This window comes from Tachypleus tridentatus, chromosome 13 (assembly GCF_004210375.1).
Source record: "Tachypleus tridentatus isolate NWPU-2018 chromosome 13, ASM421037v1, whole genome shotgun sequence".
In the NCBI taxonomy this organism is placed as follows: Eukaryota; Metazoa; Arthropoda; class Merostomata; order Xiphosura; family Limulidae; genus Tachypleus; species Tachypleus tridentatus.
Window position 1 is genome coordinate 158,866,006 of NC_134837.1, and position 20,823 is coordinate 158,886,828.

Sequence of the window (20,823 nt, forward strand, 5' to 3'; positions counted from 1 at the left end):
CAGATCATTGAAATTTATTAATGACATTAAAATTTTGAAAGTTGCTAACTATGAAGAGGATAGTTCCTTACAAAAGGAACTGAGTTATTTGGCAAATTGAGCAAATAAATGACATGACTTAATTATAAAAAACATTAATGCATGTGGAATATAGCAATTTGAACTATAAGTAAAATTTTGATGCAAATATTCTTAACACTGTAAAGGAAGATATAATCAGTGATGTTGAGAAACCCACTTGTTGAGAAATTTATATGCAAAAATGGCTCGTTTGGGTTGAGAAAGTATTTTACATAGAAGAGCGAACAACGTTTCGACCTTCTTCGGTCATCGTCATTTTTTGCATATAAAAGGAAGATATAGTTCTTGGTGTTATGGTTCAGCAGTCTCTCAAGCCATCCAAAAAATGTTTTTTTCTAGTGCGAGGAAAAACAGGATTTTATATTGTATCGACAGGAATATAATTTCACTATATAAGCCACATTAGGAGCATTGTGTTCAGTCTTGGGCTTCTTACCTAAGAAACAACATTGAATTGTTGGAAAAGGTTCAGAGAAAGGCAATTAAAATGATACTTACAGTGAAAATGTTATCACATTAGCATAAGTTAACATTCCTAAATTTGTTCTATCTTGAAAAAGAAGAGTTAGTGGGGATCAGATTGAGGTGTTTAAAATTGTAAAGGGAATTAATTTTCAGTGTTATTTTCTTACTTGATAGTGAGAATGATAAGACTAGGTTAACACTAATATAAATTTTAAGGAAAAAGTCACTTCAGCTAAGACAGCTTTATCTTTTAACTGGGTGGTTGATCTTTGAAACAGGTTGCCTTCAGATGAGATGGATACAGATAATTTTAAGGAATTTAAGGTAAATATTAATAAATATTTGAATGATAACAGCTGGCTTTGAGGTGATTGTTCCTGTTTGGCATTTAATGTTATGTTTAAACAAAATAAAAATTTTAAATATGGCTTTCAAGGACAAACACAAAATGCTTGAAGGAATAGCAGCAGAAACTAACATAATGCTTTAACTGTAGTCAATTTAGTAAAGAAATTGTAAATGTGAATATTCACAAGAAGGGAGATTTTGCAGAGGTAAAGGAAGACAAAAATATAAAGAAAAGTCTGTAAGACAGATGATATATGTAAAAATCCTTCAAAATGTGAAAGATGGTTGAGAATTTGAATTATATAAAGTGATCCAACCACTTTTGTGTTTGTTTTATCCAATTCAGCCTGAAAAGCTATGAATTGAGCAAAATACATTGCCAGCAATAGATGTAACAAATTTAATATTGCTTGAATGCTAGTATTATTATACACTCTTCTAATTGTTGAAAATCCCTAATGGAATAGATTAAGAATGAAGTGTTTGAAAAGGTATTAGGCCTAAATGTAACATCTTATGACAAATATAACTGGACCAAAAGGACCTGTAAAAGATGTACGTACCATAACAAAAGAAAAGAATACTTATCTGTTTAAATAGATAAAACTTTACATAACAGTCCTGAAAATGTGCATCTTTATTACACAACATAATATTTGTACTGTTTTTCCTACCACAGAAAACAAACACATTTTTCATGAAACAATCATGGGTCTGTTACTTATTTTTAAATTTTGTGCAAAACTACTTGAAGCCTATCCACATTTGCTGTCCCTAATCTAGAAATGACAGACTAAAGAAAAGGGAGCAAGTCATCATCATTTACCATCAACTTTTTGGCTACTTCAATGAAGAAATGAGATTGACTGTTATATTATAATGCTCCCACATTTAAAAGGGCAACATGTTTGGTGATGGATTTAAACCTCTAACTGACAGACTGTGAGTTGAGCACCCTAACCATTAGGCAATGCCAAGCATGCACGTTACTAACAATAATTTCAAATATGATAAAACGTGTGTGAAATCATGTTTTGATACATTAGAAGCAGTTGATATAGACTGAAATAACAAAAATACACATTTTCTATGAAACAGTTCAAATACAGAAAAACTCTGGTGTATTAATAGTGTTTCATGGAAAACTATTTACAGGCAGTCATTGTCACAGAACTAACTTAAACAACTTATCAATCACATAACTTTAAGAAAAACTTTTTATTCAAAGATAAATATTAAGAGAATATCAAAATGGATTCACTAATTACTAAATCTTGCCTTACTAATTAGTTAATGTTTTCAAGGGTATTGTTTGTTATGTAGAAGATGGAAAGAGCCTGAATTTGGTGTGCTTCAGTTTTCAAAATGTACTTGACAGGGTGCCACACAGAAGGTTTTTTCAGCAAATTATATAGGAATATTGTTCAAAAAACTAATAAACTGGATTATAGGGCACTTGGATGAGAAAGAGCAAAAAAATTGTTAATGGTGTACAGTAAAACTAGATGGTTCTTATAAGTGAAATGAATCATAGGCCCATGCTTAGAACTTTATTTTTTCTTATATATTTAAATGATATTGACAGGGGTGTAATTAGTAAATCAGTAAAAGTTTACTGATGTAATTAAACAGTTAAGTATTTCTAGCTGTAGGGACGATATAAAGGTTCAAGAATGACTTGTATTAACTGATAAGTTGAATAAATCTTAGACAATAACCTTTAATTATAGCAAGTGCAAGTTAATACACTTGAGTTATATATTTGAATCACATATTTAATACACAAGGGAACTCTCACTCAGTAGCATGATAGAAGAAAAGGAGCTTAGTACAATGGTGGATTAATTATGCAAGCCACTGAGGCATTATTCTGCTGTAATTACTAAAGCTAGTATAAGGTTTAGGGTGTATTTATAGACTTACTGATTATAAGTTGAAATAGCTATTTCTCTCTCTACACAACCCACTATTTAGATCTCACCTGAGATACTGTTTACAGTTTAAGTGGCCTTACTTACGAACAGATGTTGACTAATCAAAACAGTTTCAGAGGAGGAGTCAGGGATACTAAAATAATCCTGGGAATAGAAGGGTTAGCTAATCATAGAAACAGGTTAAGATGTTTTAATTTATTTTCTATTGAAAGATGAAAAGTGAAAGGACTTCCAGTTTCTTTGTAATATATTTTGAAGACAATAGGATAAAATAATAGTAAATTAAAAACAGGCTAGATTCCAGTTAAGACATTTTAATATTTTTGTGAATGCTACTGGCTTGTAGAATAAATTGAAGTTGGAGGCCAACACATTACATGAATTTAAGATGGTAATTGATGAAATCCTAAACAATACAGAATGGATATAAACTTGTACCTTCTCAATAACAAGGACAACCTTGAAGAACCATATGCTCTCTTGCTGTTCCTATCTTATGTTACATCCAATTTTCAAGTATATTATTTGTTCAATATTGTTGAAATTAATTCCAAAAATGCTAGTGTCTTTAATTAAAATTTAAATAGTTCAATGTATCTTAGCATTTGAGTTTGCAATGTTTTGTTTATCAAGTCTTAATTGCTGTGTAAATGAAAAGAGCACTATAAAAAATGTTAATACACAATCTGACACATGTAAACTATGACTCCCAAAATTTAGTAATAATTTAGTAATAGCATTTTAATTTGCACTTTCAGAATATAATAAAAAATACTGAATCATATAATGAAGTTTATAAAAATCAAGAGGTATATAAGACAAAGTTAAAATCAAAATACCAACAAATATGATTTTATACCTACACAGAAAACATGAATACAATGCCTCAATTTATTCAAACAGAGCAAACCTTATAAAACAGAATAACAATAAAACAAAATAAATGACAACAGCATAACAAGTAGAATGCACTGAGCCTAACATTTTATGTGATTCAGTAAGTAAATTCCTAAATATATGCAATACTTTTCTGTAATTAGTTAACTACTTTTCTTCTTTATTGAAGACTACAGAACACGATGTTATTCAAGATCATACTGATAGCCAACTTTAAGAATTATCTGTTCTGCCCAGAAATGGTCTTCTTGAGTGAAATGTTCAGTAATTATGTCCACTAGTGTCCAATTATGAAATCATAAATGTTTATGTAATCTACATGCCACTCTCATGAAGAGAAAGCAATTGGACATGTCTCAGAGAAGTACGAGATTCTAGAAAGGCCAGAGTCCCCAGAAGAGTATAAACATGAAGAGGAGACATAACACCTATGGAAACCAAGAGCTTCCTGACTTGGGAACACAAATCTCACCTGGTAAATTAATTGATAAAAACCTTTAAAGGAATCAGATACTTAATGGGCATTATTACTGACATTCAGAACTTGAAAAGTTAACCCAACGAAACAAACAGCTAATATCTCTCACTGGTTTGAATGAAAAAAGAAATTAATGAGTAACCAAATGAACTGAAATATAGAGAAAGCCTTGAGAAAGCAAATGTGTGACCAGGGGTCTTCTGCTAATGGAGTCCATAGGTACACAAAGTGTAAGAGCCAAACTTTCATAATGAGTGGCTCAAGAAATGAGTCACCTCTGAGAAGATTTGTCAAAGTGGGAGAACAGCCTTAAAAACCAAAGGATGAAGAACAGGATAGGGGAGACAGGGAGCTTACTGGGTCCTTTTGGATCTAGATAATATGACAGTGAAAAGAGATGACAGCTGTCTCGACTCATTTTTCCCAAAATATGAGGAACCCCTCAAAAAATGTCTTTTCAAAATGGGATACCAAACAGAAGTCCCTCAGAAAATACCAAGGGACTCTAAACCTAGAAATTTTAATTCAAGGCATTAAGGTATCCTAATCAAGCAAAATCCATTCCAGAAACAAAGTCAACTGTACAATTGTTCAAGAAGAAATTAAGGGCAGCATAGGGAATAGGCAAAGTTACCTTCTCTCATAAAACTACATGGGTTGTGATGCAGATCCTCAGAAAGGATGTGGAATGAGAAAGCACATAGCACAAAAGTTGAGCAAGCAAAAAAGCAAACAAGCAAATTGAGAGAGTCAAAATGAAACAAAAAGAGATTCAAGTGCTTGAAGTACTAGAAGAAAAAAGGGATCCTGATGATAAACCACAAAGTAGTAATCTCAAGATCGTGAAGGCCACGGCAACTCAGAAATATAAATGAGTCAGTATTAATACAAGAGGAAAAAAAAGTAAATTCAAGGTACTCATGTACTAATTCCACCTATGAACCAGCAGAAACAAATGGGGTGAAAGACTGAATGTCAACTACCTGAGATATAAGAGCAGTGAAGGACAAAAGTAGGGTAACGTGATCCTTGTCCAGTATAGAAAATGAATGAACCATTTGATAAATTAGAGTACCTCCAAGCTCCTATTGAAGTAGAATACAATAATTCTCACTAAGAAATGTCTAAACCCTTTCAGGAGGCTTCAGAAACGAAGATATGAGAATTCAAATTCAATAAGATGAACAGAATCTGAATTAATTAGTTCACGAAATATAATTCTTTCATGAAACTTTAAATGAAAATTTTCAATTTACAATTTATAAATACTATACAAGGTCCTTCTCTTGACAAAAGACTTAATAAAACAACACGTCTAAACAGTTTAGTACTGAGGTAAAAAAACGTTTTAGCATAAAAAGCACTAAAACATATAACTGTATGAGAAGCTGTGTTGCTCTCCTATTGGTGAAGTGCCATGGTTTGATGTGACTTAGCAAAGCTTGCACAGTACACAAGTGCACAGGTAAGAGCTATTTCAATCAGTTCATGCATGCACAAAAACTTCCCTTATGTAGTGCTACAGTACTAAATAACTGTTATGTGGAAATATAAATAGTGAACCATAGTCGTAATAATTAGTGTCCTTTACTTGAATTAAGTGTCAGACTGTTAAAATATCCTAGAAATAATCAGGGTAATATTTTAACAATAAAATTAACCCTTTCACCATGTGTCCCTTTAAATGGTTTTCTGTGCAACTCATTGTGTTGCATTAAAAATTTAATTGAGCACTTTTAGTGTGGATATATGTGAATAAAACTAATATTATAATGCATGTTATGATTTGAAGTTTTACTTTCTCTAAGTGTTAACTCCTTTATTTCTACATAAACCTTTAGAAAAACTAAGTAAATTTCCAATGTGGTTTATTTTCTCCTTGATATACAATATAACAGCAACTTTTGCCTATCTTAGTTGGGGCGGGGGGTGGGGTGGGGTTCATTAAGTCTGAATAGAGAAAAACTGGTGTAGACAATAATATGTTTACATAACCCTTCGACACACATATTTCAAAGTTTTCTGAATGAATGCAGTTGAAACAAGTAACAAGTTTGTCATTCCGTAACAGATGTCATGTACACCCTCAAATGATTTGTTTAAACTTTATTGCTTCTATGTAGACATCACATTCACATTTTTTATAGTATATAGAAAGAACTCATTTTACACTACAATCTGACAAATGTCATTTTAAAATTAGCGTGCAGTTGAAAAGTACATGTAACTTACTGCAGTATTGTTAGCTGTTTGATAGACTACAGCACTTGTGGTTGTTTCTTACCTAAACATGTTATAGTCAGAGAAACAGTTTAAATTGTATTTAGATCTTACTATTACATTTTAGTGAATTATGTATTAGTTATGTTTTATAATACATAATTAACAACTTAAAAATAATTAAAATAAACATCATACTTTGTGTATATTTTCAAGTGTTACAATATTACAAACTGTAGAAAAATTCTGTGAAGGATTGAACGTCTCCTAAAGACACTGTAATATGCCTGGAAGACACCAGAGACTTGTGTTGAAATGAATAAGTTGTAAAGGGCAAGAAAGGAAAATAAAACATTAAAAATGAACTATATGTGAAAAGGAAAAGACTTAAAATTACATATTTAACAAAAGGAAAATCTTTAAAGATATTCTACAAAAACTTAAAAAGAGTATACATTTTTCCTATTTCTTATTTTTTATTATTCCATTAATAGCTAGAATTAGTGACAATGGAAGAGAAAATGAAAATGAAATTTAAGCATTTATCAAAAACAAAAACATCCGTTTAGTAGGTTCTAGAGATTATGCAAATGAAATATGAAAGCTATAAGAGAGAGAAATGTTTATTTTTAAATAAATATGCAAATATTACTTAAGTTTACCAAGATAGTTTAAATACAATGGTACAGCAAGGAGATCTTGTCTTGATAGTTAATATGTATGTGTACACACACACACAAAACACAAAATTTAAGAGTTATGCTGTCTTTGACATTGGAATGATAATATTATAGATTAAAAAGTTCATGCATTAATAAATAAATAAATGATATATTTTGTTACTACAAGGCAAAGAATAACTGATGCAAGAAAACATTTACCGAGCCCTAAATCCCTTTCCTTGTCGCTTGCAATCAATCCATTGACAATGGTACTCAGCATCAGCATTCTGCTGGACATGGGTCTGATTGACATGTTCAGCTAAGTCATCCCCATCAAAAAACTCTTGCCCACAGTCTAGCCACTGGCATCTGTGGGTAGATTCTCTGTCTTGATTTTGATTAAACTTGCTTGCATCAGAGAAGTTCGTTACATAATCAGCATCATTTTCAGACACCTAGAAGCATTTTGATGAAATTACAAATATAAAACAAATTTTTTTTATATTTTGTATATACAACACTTTGGGATGTACTCAGACTTTCTTTTAATTTTCATAACTTAAAAAAACTTTGAAATATGATCATGTTTCATGAATCACTTCTTTAAAGCCACACAAAAGTACTTTAAAGGAAATATGATGAATGCTCCATAATCTTTGTCTTGAATTACATCTTTAATAGTTGTCTATTATAAATTCATGATGGTCATATGTACAGTGTTGAGCCTTTCACACACACATACACTTGCTTTATGAAAATTTTGTTTTTTAAAACTTATAAAACTAAATGTATTGTTAGGTTTCAGTTTTAAGGAATAAAGATAAATGTTTCCTTCCTTGTAAATAAGTTTAAAATGAAAGAGAGAATGGTAGTACAATAAAAATACATTCATACGTTATGTCTTAATAGTAAATTAATTTATAAAAAACAGTTACCAGTGATATATGCAGATACTGAAATTTCACATATGATAAACCATATCATACAGCCAGTTACAACTAAATACATGTTTTTTAAACTTAAAATATAACAGATAGTGGACAATACTGATAATATGATACAATTTATTAACTTACTGGTTCTGTTTTAACTTTAACCCCAGAATGGTCAAACAAATTCAGCCCATTTTGTAGCAAACCATGGGAAACCAGAAGAGCTGACACAACAGGTGATTCTATCAAACTAGATGATGCAAAATTCAATGGTTCATTTACATAGGATGCTTTCTTTAAAGAAAATTGTAAATCTTCATTGTTGTCGTATGGTACGAGAACAGTGGATAGCCCTTTTTTTCTCTCTAGGTCATAACAGGCATTATCAGTAGATACAGAAGCATGACCTAGATAATGAATATTAAAATCATTTTAACACAGATTACCATTAAAACACAATGTAATCTATCTTGCAATTTACAACATAAAAGCAACATGTGCTTATATTGGTGACATCAAATTTCAGTTTCAAAATTTAAGAATAATCTTCTCAGATCCAGAATAATCAATAATTCTTTGTAGTGTGATAAGGATTACTACATTTAAAAATTACATCAATAAAGATATAATTAAACCTTCACATACAGTCCTAGTGAAAGTTGTGTTGTTGTGAGGAGAGTACTTTTATTTGTGTTCTATCATAAATAAATGGTTGTTGCACATACCACAGTTATTTACTAATTGTCTGGATCTTGAATACCCAAAATGTAAAATTTTTTTATGGATTTTTGTTTGTGGTACCATTCAATAAATGAAACAGGAGTTCTAGTTACATGCATGCTAATCATTCATTACACTAAGATTATTGGTACTGTATAAATATTTATTTATTCACTATACTATCTAAATCCAAAACAGTAATAGCAGTTTTTAACTCGACAGAAAACAGATACATGGTCAATATTCACATCTGAATATTCTTCATGTTAGTGGACTTTTATGTGTTGATTTAAAGTTTGCTTTCCAATCCTTCAGTACTCATGAGGAAAAACATGTTTAACTACTCTAAATGTTCAAAAATCACCATTACATGTGAAATAGTGTTAACAAAACTTCAACTGATCTGGCTTGGAAAAAAACATTTGGAAACCATATCACCAATGATTGTAGTTGTTGATTTAAATATCAAATTTCACCAAGCTTTTGCATTATGCCCTTTAAATATATACTGAATTACATTTTAAAACCTTCTATATTATTAGGTACTTTATTTCAATACTTTTAATTTTTCTCTATCAACCTTATCAGATTCATATATGCAGTGATATGCTAGCCCTGTATTTTAAACTTTCATAGGTTACAGCATCTATCCAAGATCCCTCCTCTTAATATACACTTTCATTTGTTACGTGTTTATGACAAAGTGACACCTCTTCACATATACATGGAAAATTTGTTTTCTAAGAATAATTAAAAAAGGAGGTCAGAACTGTTTAATAATAAATCTTATTATAACTAAAAGGTACATTTGGTTTGGGATATATTAAGATGGTGTCAGACAATGAAAAAATAAAAGAATGAATAAGATTTCTTGTTAAATTAATTTATTCTGACTACACTTCATCAAGATGCCATCACATATTCTCAGAGCACTCTATGTCTACAACCTTATAATGTGACATATCAGGTGATTACTTGAGACTACAAATGCAAATATGTAGTAAAGCTCAACTAATTGGCAAGATTATGGTTAAATAAAGAAAAACCAACATCCTCTCCAACTTTCACAGGACATTAAAGGTGGTACCTGTTTAAGAGGAATGTCACTATAGAAAAACCATGTTTCTTTGACTAACTGTCTGAAGAAATCTGACATCAGATTTATCAACGTGACAGTCAATGTGAAATTTGTTTGTAACTATGAAAAATTATTGTCATAAACCATTTGTAAACTATTGCAGGAAAAGATGATTTGACATGATTATAAAGCATACAAAACACCAGACTGTGTCCCAAATGGCCAAATCTTTAACACTCCTACAAAAGGACGTTTCTAGTCCTGATTTCTCCAAGCCCGTTCCCCTGGCTGTGGTTTAGCTAGATAGTAGATAGGGACAGTGGGAATCTCGTTAATCCATTCATTAATGGATTTAAATGGCAATTTCATTTAAATACAAAATTATTAGCCTAATATTAACCTTTCAAGTTGCTCTGGGGCCTATTAGGCCCCACTTTTTGTAGGAGTGTTAAATGTGATTAAGATTTAGTTATTTCCAACTGTACCACTTAAAAGATGTTGCAAAGAAATTACACAGCAAATAAACAAGCAGTTCACAAATTACTTGTTACAAATGTTAATTTCAGAAGCACTAACTGGGCAACCAATGGACAGTGTATGACTAGAAATATGTAATGTGATTTGATGAATCAAAATTCATCATCTTATACTTGAAAGTACAAATATGAATAAAATTCAATGATACACTATCATACAAAAATACAAGCAGTCAGAAATGGTGTGGCACTCATCCGATTCCTTTACAAGGACAAATAACATCTAAGATGCACTTGAACACTGTGGTAAAGACAATACTGCAGTTTTCTTTTGTGACATACAAGAGCAGTTCCAAGATGATATATTCTCATACTGTCTGAAGTTAGTTTGAGAAATAAAGTAGTAATTCCAATTTCCTTCTTTAACAAGCAACAGGATCTCAATAGACTGGTAATCTTTAAATGTAAAATTCAATATTGAAATCTCCATCTTGAACCAGTTAAAAACTAAATATTTCAACAAATCCATATCTTTTAGGACCTTATAGGATCTATGTCATACTAAGTTTGGGCTATTACTCTGGTAAAAAATGTTCCAAACAAATATTAGGTAATGTTATAATAAAATGACCAGTCTACATACAAGCATTTGCCTTTTCAAATTTTGGTAAATTTAGTGTACTTAAAGGATGTTTATGAAAAAATTATTTTACAAAAAAAATAACTCGCACTCCTTTGGTAAATTGAGTATGGCTGAGTTTCTTTATCTTTTATAAAATTTATCAAGAACAAAAAGCAATACAGTTTTCATATTTTATTAAGTCTTCATTGTTAAGGTTCTTGCATATAACAATTATGAACTTACAAAATTTGTACCCCTATTCTATTTACACAGACTTTCATGCACAATTTACACGTTTTCTATGCAATTTTCCACCACACACATGCATGTTCTGTATATGAAGTATTATTGAATATAGTTTACCCTGAAAGGAAAACTGTAAACTCAGATTTAAAAAAATGTTTTTTCATTTAACACACACACAATTAACATAACATCAGTATTATCCACGTTCTTCTGCATAAAAATAAACTTTTAATCTTCCAAAGTTTTTCATTTAGTATGTACAGTTTGCCATAACCCATATCTTGCTAACTGACCTTTCTACAGTCTTAGGCCTTAGAAAGTCAAGATATACAACATTAACCAATGATCTCTCATCATAAAAGCAGAAAGCTAATTGTAAAGCTTATATGTTATGATACATGAAAAGCATTCTGAAATCATGATAGGCATTATTGATAAATTTAAAATATTTTCTCTAAAATTAATTCTGACAATAGATTCCAACACTTTCCTCACAAAAGAAGTCAAACTAAAAACCACATAATTTCCAAATTTTCTTGTCTTCTTTTCCAAAATGCAGGCTACATTTGCAATTTCTAATGATCAGGAATATTCTTCAGTATTTCTGTAGTGCATATTGGTGTATAGAAGATATATTAATAATAGAAATAAGCAACCCTATAACATCAAAATGTTTATATTTAACTGGACACTCAATTGAAACCTTCACAGCTTCTTTAACAATATTCCCTAAAACACAAACAAAACTGATAAAGCAAACATTCAAATGGTTTAAATAATAAATTCTATTCCAATTTGTAATAGGCATTTGTACACCATGCTTTCAACATATCAAGTAGCAAAACTTATTGTTGAAATAATTAACTGCTACCTGTAACATAAAGTTCCATCAAAATTACAGAGTAAAATAACAAAAAGATGGATTAAAAAGATAATAATAATTAAAACTACAGGTGTCATACTTTGTCCCTATTTATCTCTGGTCATAACTGTTTCATGATAAGAGCTTCTTTGAATTTTCTGTCAGTGTACTCAATGGCTTTGGTGAGGACCTGTACAGACAATGGTAGTTTCAAGAGAGGTGTTATTTATCCATGATTAGTTAAAACTGCACTTCTTTCATGTTATTTATAAAGAGCATCAATACGTTCTCCTATGTGTGAAGGGTTCTGGTCTCTACTAAGTGCATATGATGGCAGATGTTACATATAAACTGGTAAACAAGAATTTGTGATACTTTGCTGAATTTTCTCCATTTTCATATATATGGTTCCATCAAATAGAATAAAGAGTTTGTTCAAAAGTATACTTGGGGTTCGAATGAAGGAGTCTTGATCCTTATATCCCACACTAGTGGCTAAGGCAATTAAACAGCAATGTTATATATAGATATACTTGTGATTGGATCTCAACCTGTAGCCATAGAATGATGCTTTCCTAACCACTGGAATTACAATGAGGAAAGAAGCAAGACTGAAGTGGACAAACCTTCTCTTACACCTGAAGAAGTCTGAAAGGCACCACACCAGGCTCAGGGTGACAAGACCATGTATGCAAGGAACAGAAATTATCTGGTCTGGATTTAACATTAATCCTCACTCTGCAACAGATTGAGCAAGGAGTATTCCACCTGACCCCAGAATTATGGACATGATGTGAAACACTGTCCTCAACCAAGGGCCTAGGATGGGACCACTTTAAGTTCAGAATTATGAGATAGCAGACCTCCTTCCATGAACAATATACTAAAATGACATTGATTAAAAAAATGGACTATAAACACCCCAACAAAACTGCATAGTGTCAAATCTGAACTGATATTACAAGCACATTTCCATAGAGGCTGGTGCCACTCCTACTGACATCTAGGAAAAACATTCAGGAAATGCTGGATAGTGCTGTGGAGTCCAAAACCTTCAGATGTTTAGAATAACTAAAAGTTATTGTCTTCAAAGTTGCTTTCATGTAACATCTGCCACCATATGTAGTTAGCAGAAGCCAGATGAACCTTTTACATGAGGATACAAGAACATATTGATGCTCTTTATAAACAACAATATGAAAGAAGGGCAGTTTTAACTAATCATGGACAAGTAACATCCAACTTGAAATGACCACTGTCTGTAAAGATCCTCACAAAAGTCACTGAGTACACTGACAGAAAATTTAAAGAAGCTCTTCTCATCAAACAACTACAACCACAGATAAATAGAAACAATGGATGGCACCTAAAATTTTAATTATTATTTTTAATCTATCTTTTTGTTATTTCACAATGTAACCTTGGTTAATCTTTTATTTACTACAGGTAGCAGTTAATTATGTCAACAATAAGCTTTACCACTTAACCCTTAAACAGGAGGAATGTTGTAGGTAACAGCATCAATTGATTATGGCTACCGTTTAAGGATTAATATGTCTAAAGCACACTGCACATTACATATTGTAATAGAATTTATTATTCAAACCATATAAAGCTTTGCATAACCAGTTTTGTTTGTGCTTTAGTGAATACTCTTAAGTAAGCCATAAAGTGAAACACTGAGTGCCCAATTAAATATAAACAAGAGTAAGTGTTATAAGGTAATTTATTTCTTGTATTAATATTCCTCTGTGTCCAGTGTTATTTGTGATGGTGAAGAAAATTCCCAATACTTTTTTAAGCATTAAGACATATTACAATACATCTAACATAGTCAGAATCCTTATTCTTTTGGGTGTCCAAGTGTTCAAAATTTTTTCTTCAATAATAACAAAAGTCAAGAATATTTCTTAATTTGTAAACAAGTGGATCTGATTAAGAATCTTGTTTCCTCATCAAGAAATGAATAAAGAAAAAAAACTACTTACAAAATTTAACCATACCATTTTCAGGCAGTGAGATTTATGTTTTGTTTTAAAGTGCAGTATCATCCTGAAATCTCTCATTGACAGAACAGTGTCTTTAATATATGGATTCAATCACTATAAATCATCAAATAACTTCTGTCATACTATTTATTACAGTTAAGAGTTTAGAGAGGTTACTAATTTTTATCACTGCACAATGCTTAAAGGAGGAAAATTAATTAATTTTCAATTTTTCATAATTTGGATTTAGGCTGGTATCTTGACTTTAAAAACAAGCAAGTCAGAGAAAACCTACATACCTGCACCTAGTTTGTCTTTATTCATGCTTTAATGGAAAAATCTGTCTAGGCGTTGCTGTCCTTTGAGTTAAAGTGACATGCTAAAACATGTTGAAAATAAGTGAAATCAGCTATAATAAGCAATAAAACTACAACCTCATAGAGGTATCTCTCTACGTGGAATGAAAAGGCTTGGACAATGTAAAGTAAATATTTATTTTAACAGTTTTCCAAAACAATGCATTAACATTAAAGCCACACATTATACTAATCAAAGCTTAACATTATTTCATGAGTTGGTAGTACTAGAAACAATAAGTATTTCTCAGTATGTCAACCACAGTACAGCTACTATATCTAGTAACAAGGGTATATTTCATCCAATATCACACCAAATAAGGCTGGCTGCAATAAAAGGGATATAGTAATGGTTTATATAATTAGTTTCATGAACAACAACTTTTCAAACTTAAAGAATAAACCATAATGAATAAATTAATTGCAAGTTTAACACTATTTACATGGCATAATTAGGATAAGGATTAATTGTACAATATTGTATATTCATTTCTAACACCAACTAATTATTATGACTCTATATGAAGTAACTTTACCATCATCAGTAAAATATATATATATATATAACCTACATACTAATTTTTATAATAATATACAAAATATCAGAAGCCACACTATATCTAACTATAAATTTAGAGTGAAAATTCACAATCATGTCTGATGTCCAATCACCAATGTTAAGTTGTTAACATTAAATGTTTCACTGCTCGCGACTGGCAATAACCAACACAAATAAATAATCTTCATATGACCCCTGAGAGGCCGAAATCTCTGAAGGGTAGTATTCCGTTTCTCAATATTTTAATTTAATTAGGCTTTTTTAAGTTTCGGCATATTGTTATCAGCCCACTGCAGGAGAGTCATATAAAGTATATATAATATAATATAATATAATATAATGTAGCACTGGTTGTGTAAAAATTTCAGACCGAGTCTTGAAAGTTACAAATACATTTATAATTTATATCATACAACACCTAACGCTAATGTTATTAGCTTTGATTTTGCAACACTAGTACTAGTAGTATTACTATTATTATTAATGCCATTAACAATAGTATTAATATATAATTAGTTAATTGGTAATACTATAAGCATTAGTTACTCTTGACTTCAAAACATTTGTGACTCACAACAAAAAAGAAGTTATGAAATTAAACACATACATATGTTAACGTCCGTTTACTTTCTTCTACAGCTAATTCTCACGATGTAATATACACACATTATCGTAAAACGATCATTCCCTAAAATGTAAACCTTTGTACGACATCTAACGAAGATTAAGTGATTAAATAATGGTTTATTATAGATAATCAAAATAATAAATAATATTAAATAATAATTCATTATACATAATTAAAATAATAAATGATATTAAATAATAATTTATTATAGATAATTAAAATAATAAATGATATTAAATAATAATTTATTATAGGTAATTAAAATAACAAATAATGACACATTTTACACACACTAAACTGATAAATGTAAGGTATAAATATTTTAAAATTTTAATACTAACTAAACTACTGCAATTAAATATTTCAATACAGGTTAAACTGCTAAATGTGATCACAAAGAATGTTCATTGTATAGAATCTTACAACAAACTGCAAATCAAACTGAAGGCATTCACTGTGTCTCACCATTTCACTACACAACGTAATTTTAAATTCCTTTAACTCAAAACCCCAAAATATTTGTTCGCTTTTTTTTTCCTTTTGTCAACACTGACAATACAACAATTTTAATTTTCTTTATCTTTGCTAATGTGTACTGACTTTATGTTATTTGATTGATCATTGAAGGCAGGCATAAACCAGGAAAACGTAGAAACGGGAACTTAGTGTTCTGTTTATATCTAATGAAAAGTCTTAGGTCTAATAAGTATGTGTTTTAACAAAGAATGATTTAATTACATAGAAATATTTTGTCAAGAATAGAAAGAAAATGATAGAATATCGATTTATACAGTACTCTACAAAAGTGTTAGAACAACAGAATATTTTATCATTTATTCCATTTTATGTGGATAATTTTTCTATGCCATTACAGAACATAATTTTCAACACTACGATAATGCTTCACAGATTCCTGTTGACTACTGAACGAGCCAGAATGATAATGCCTAAAGCGAAAGGAGTACACACAAAATATTAACTTTTGTTGTTGAATTAAGCACGAAGCTACACAATGGGCTATCTGTGCCCTGCCCACCACGGATATCGAAACTCGGATTTTAGCGTTGTAAATCCGCAGACATACCGCTGAGCCACTGGGGAGCAACTGTTTGCTAACTTCAAGTATTTCAACTGAGAATATACCAGTGTACTAAATAAAATGATTAATAACATTTTGGTGTTTCACCTTTGATTTACCTTCCATTGTTCTTTGAAAGTAGCCTGAAATATAATTTTTTATTTTATCCTAACATTTTTTCACATTACTGTATATATCAATCTCATAAAATTCCATCACAGACTGATTACACTCCTATTCATCATGTTATTTCTCACCAGACCTTCACTTCTACCTTATATCGTGGTTTTTAAGGGGAAAGTTTAGTTTTAATAGCAAGCACTTCTCAACAAACCTAGTTTAGCCATTAATTAATTCACAAACCTCACTACACTCTTACGACACAGTTTAAAATCATTCATTGCGATAGCAAGGTTCCGTTGTAGATTACTCAAAAATATTGATCCTTGAAAGTAGTCAGTTTTCATGAATGAACACATTCTGGTATAGTATTGCTCAACAAAAATAGTTTCAGGAAATGAAACACAGTAACAGTTGTCCAAATGTGGTAAAGCTGCATGAACCATGAAGGGAAGATAGGGTTCTTACATACATTAGTACCTAGATTGCTTTGTCTGTCAAAATATTATAGTTGACCTAACGACTCGTGGTATTGGATGAAAGATATTGTTGTTACTTTATATTACCAGTATAGTTTGATTGCCATATTATTATATATTCTTATTTGTTTTCATTCACATGTTTGTAGAAAGGTTCAGCTCCTTATTCTCTCCCACATTCAAAAACTATATGCCTAGTTTTGCTTCTGATTTATTTTCTGCAATTCACGTAGTGTTTGTTTTCCAATGACATATTCAGTCAGTATTTGTTTCCATACAGTTAGCTGTTTGTACCACTCTCCAAAAAGTACCATTTGATTAAAAATGTTAAATGTCTTTGGAACTAGCAGTGGAAGCTTGTACAAGAACAAAATGAAGTATAAGTCTATAACAAAGTGTATATAGATTTCTTGAAAACTTCTTTTTTACTGGAACTTAAACTACATTGGCCATTGAGATGTCTTGTACCCCAGTGGGTCAGTGGTCAGTTTACTGAATTACAACCCTCAAATCTGACATTAACAGCACTGTTTTATACTTGACCGACAACATAAGCCATCTGGAGTTTGATTTACAGCAATGCATTATTGATTAGTTAAAAAAACAACAGACCCTTAGATTTTGTTCAGCAAACAGTTTGAATCACATGGATTTTTCGTTTATTCCTTCCTAAAAGTGTCTCAAACAGAATGCTATCTGGTTATTTACACTAATGTCTCGTGAAGAATCAACGTCATACATGAAAATTTCTTGAGCATTGATTGATGTGTTTCACATGAAAATCTCCTCTAGTTACCATAATCAAGTCGGTTGCAGATTTAAACAACAAAATTGGTAAAGATTCACGACATATTAGTGATCACAAGCGTTCAAATGCTGTTAAAGTGTGGGTTGAAGTCAGAACAAACTAGTAATAGTTGAAAAACATTAGTAAGCTCATCTTACAATGGGTATTTAGGCAATTCTCTGTGTAATCAAAAAAATGTCTTTTCTTCCAAGATATTTTACTGCTCGAATTATTCTACTCATAAACAAATTTCAATCAGTAATTTGGTTGTGGTGCAGATTTGTAATTTCATATCTTGAAACAGATATTATCTCCTTTTGTTTCTTGGTTGTGTAACAAACATTTACTGAAGAATTATATTACTTTGTATTTAAATTTATCATGAACTTTGATTTTATTATATAAAATATTTTGATAGAAAGCGATCCTGTTCGCAAATACTGTTATCTTCATTGCTATAAAAACTACATGGACACACAAACACTCAACATTCAGGTTAATATTGCTGGTAGTGTCACATGACTCCCATTTTCTCGATATTTGGTTCTATTACCATACAAAGCTATAAAAGATTTGTTAATACAAAAGAATCTGACTTAAAATAAGTTACAGATCAGTTAGTGGTTGGAATGTGTAGTAGGCCAAAAATACAATGTTTTTATCTATGGAGATATATTTGTTGTTTTTGCTTTAGTTCAAAACTACACAATAAGCTATCTGTGCTTTGTCCATCATAGGGAGCCATGCCCCAGATTTTACGGTTGTTCGTTTGTTTTGAATTTCGCGCAAAGCTACTCAAGGACTATCTGCGCTAGCCGTCCCTAATTTAACAGTGTGAGACTAGAGGGAAGGCAGCTAGTCATCACCACCCACCACCAATTTTTGGGCTATTCTTTTACCAACGAATAGTGGGATTGACTGTAACGTCACTTTGTAACGCCCCCACGGCTGAAAGAGTGACGATGTTTGCTGCGACACGGATTCGAACGTTGTGCGACCCTCAGATTACGAGTCAAACGCCTTAACCCACCTGGCCATACCGGGCCTTTTATGATTATACATCATTTTACTTATTAGTCACTCACGGGGAAACAAGACATATTTGAAACATAGAATCAATTTCCCGAGGCATGTGTTTTGTTCTTTACCAGAAGTACATGACATGTTAGTGTTTTTATCGAGCTGAGTGTATCAATTTGATACTTTAGTTCAGCTCATCAGGGTCTCATTTTGGTAAACCCTGCATACCTTTTGATTTTAAATTACTTAATCTTGTCTCCAATTGAGTGTACTTTGACCCACAATTTAGGTTCATCTGGTCTGAGTGTCACTACATCATTGGATATTGAAAGAAGGCTCGAGCTCGAATACAGATGAGGCTTTGTAATAAAACAAAATGCACCGTCAGTAGAACTCTTATAATTTTTCTTTGAGTCATTCATGTTCTCGAAAGAGATAGTGTCATGTATAAACATAAAAGTGTATCCACACAAACTAAACAAAATGAGCTCCACAAATGTTTACATTGTTGTCTCCTGAGTGACCAGAACAAAATTTCCAGTCAGTTAGATGTGTTCGTTGGCAGCTTCATTGCCTTGTTGTCACAAACTTGTCCTCACATGTAATACATGCCAACATACGTGCAAGTTTTTTCAGTCTGTGTCTATCAGTTAAAGTATTCACATTCATTTGTCTTTTGTATATTTTTTGACTTGAAACCTTTTCATTATTGTAATTTACAAAAAGGTAGTGATTTAAAGAAAATAAGTAGTCACTACTTATTAGAATGATATATTTCCATTCTTGCATTTTTTTAATTTGAAAGTTACTGTTTCATAGTTTCTTATGACATAAAAAGGGTTCTGTAACAGTGAAATAAATGCAGTTAGAGTTGATATCCCAAGGAGGTCAAAAGAACAAGAGTTCTTGCCTCATTTGTGGCTTTCCTAGTTACTGGTTTTGAGAATGTCCACATTCTTTCACCTGGCATGAGTACAGGTGCAGGAAAATCAACAAGAAGCTATTCCTGCAATTCCTACAACTGGTTTAAACAAATTGTGCCTGAGTTTATTTGGTTATGAGCTTGGATAGGTGCAGCAGTCAGGTTATACCAAAACTCATGGCAGCTGGTTTGAAAGAATAGATATCATCGAATATGCGTATGTGATGATAATGAGATGAATACTGAACCTGTCAAAATCTTACTCAACTTTGTCATGTGTAAAACATTTAAAGACATAATTTAGACAGTTAAGTCAACTATATTCTGATAAATGGTAACAAGCTATATGTATTTGGCAGGCTTATCTCCAAATTTGTCTTGTCAGTGTCAGATGTATTTCTATATAATTTACATTCAGCTTTGTACACAGTGAACTATTATACATCAAATGTCAACTAGGTCAGCCCTGAAAACAACATACTGCACACGTGCTGTCATTATGATCTGCTAAATATACAAATGGTGTTCATTAGCGCAAATATGGAAACAATTTAGTGTATTTTAGCTGTTTGGTGTGGTAATAGAACTGTCACTTAAAAGACTCTCTTTTTCTGTCTGGAATACAGAATGGACTAACTCAAGCAATATTCTGTCTGTGAATAGGTGCTGTAAACGTGTTACTCTGTAACTACTGATATTCAGCAATTCCATTACAAGATATTATGATTAACAGAAGTATATTTTATACAAATAAGGTAACTAGCTGATGTCTTAATTTCTGTAGCATGCCTAAGAACGAACGTGCAATTTTTAGCACATTTGAAGTCTGTAGCTGATGACTGTGATAACTATTTGAACTAAATAT

The 20,823-nt window shown here is 31.3% G+C and overlaps 1 protein-coding gene across 1 annotated transcript in view; it reads right to left on the minus strand.

Moving 5' to 3' along the window:
* The window catches only part of LOC143237398 (uncharacterized), a 30,511-nt gene extending 14,875 nt beyond the window's left edge, over nucleotides 1-15,636 (minus strand). Inside the window, exons 1-4 of the mRNA XM_076476619.1 lie at nucleotides 15,532-15,636; nucleotides 14,309-14,388; nucleotides 8,162-8,424; nucleotides 7,305-7,540 (exon numbers count right to left, since the gene is read on the minus strand). Of these exons, the coding sequence (XP_076332734.1) occupies nucleotides 7,305-7,540; nucleotides 8,162-8,424; nucleotides 14,309-14,333 (524 nt within the window). The 5' untranslated portion in view covers nucleotides 14,334-14,388; nucleotides 15,532-15,636. The remainder of the gene's footprint in view (nucleotides 1-7,304; nucleotides 7,541-8,161; nucleotides 8,425-14,308; nucleotides 14,389-15,531) is intronic.
* Nucleotides 15,637-20,823: the final 5,187 nt, after the last annotated feature.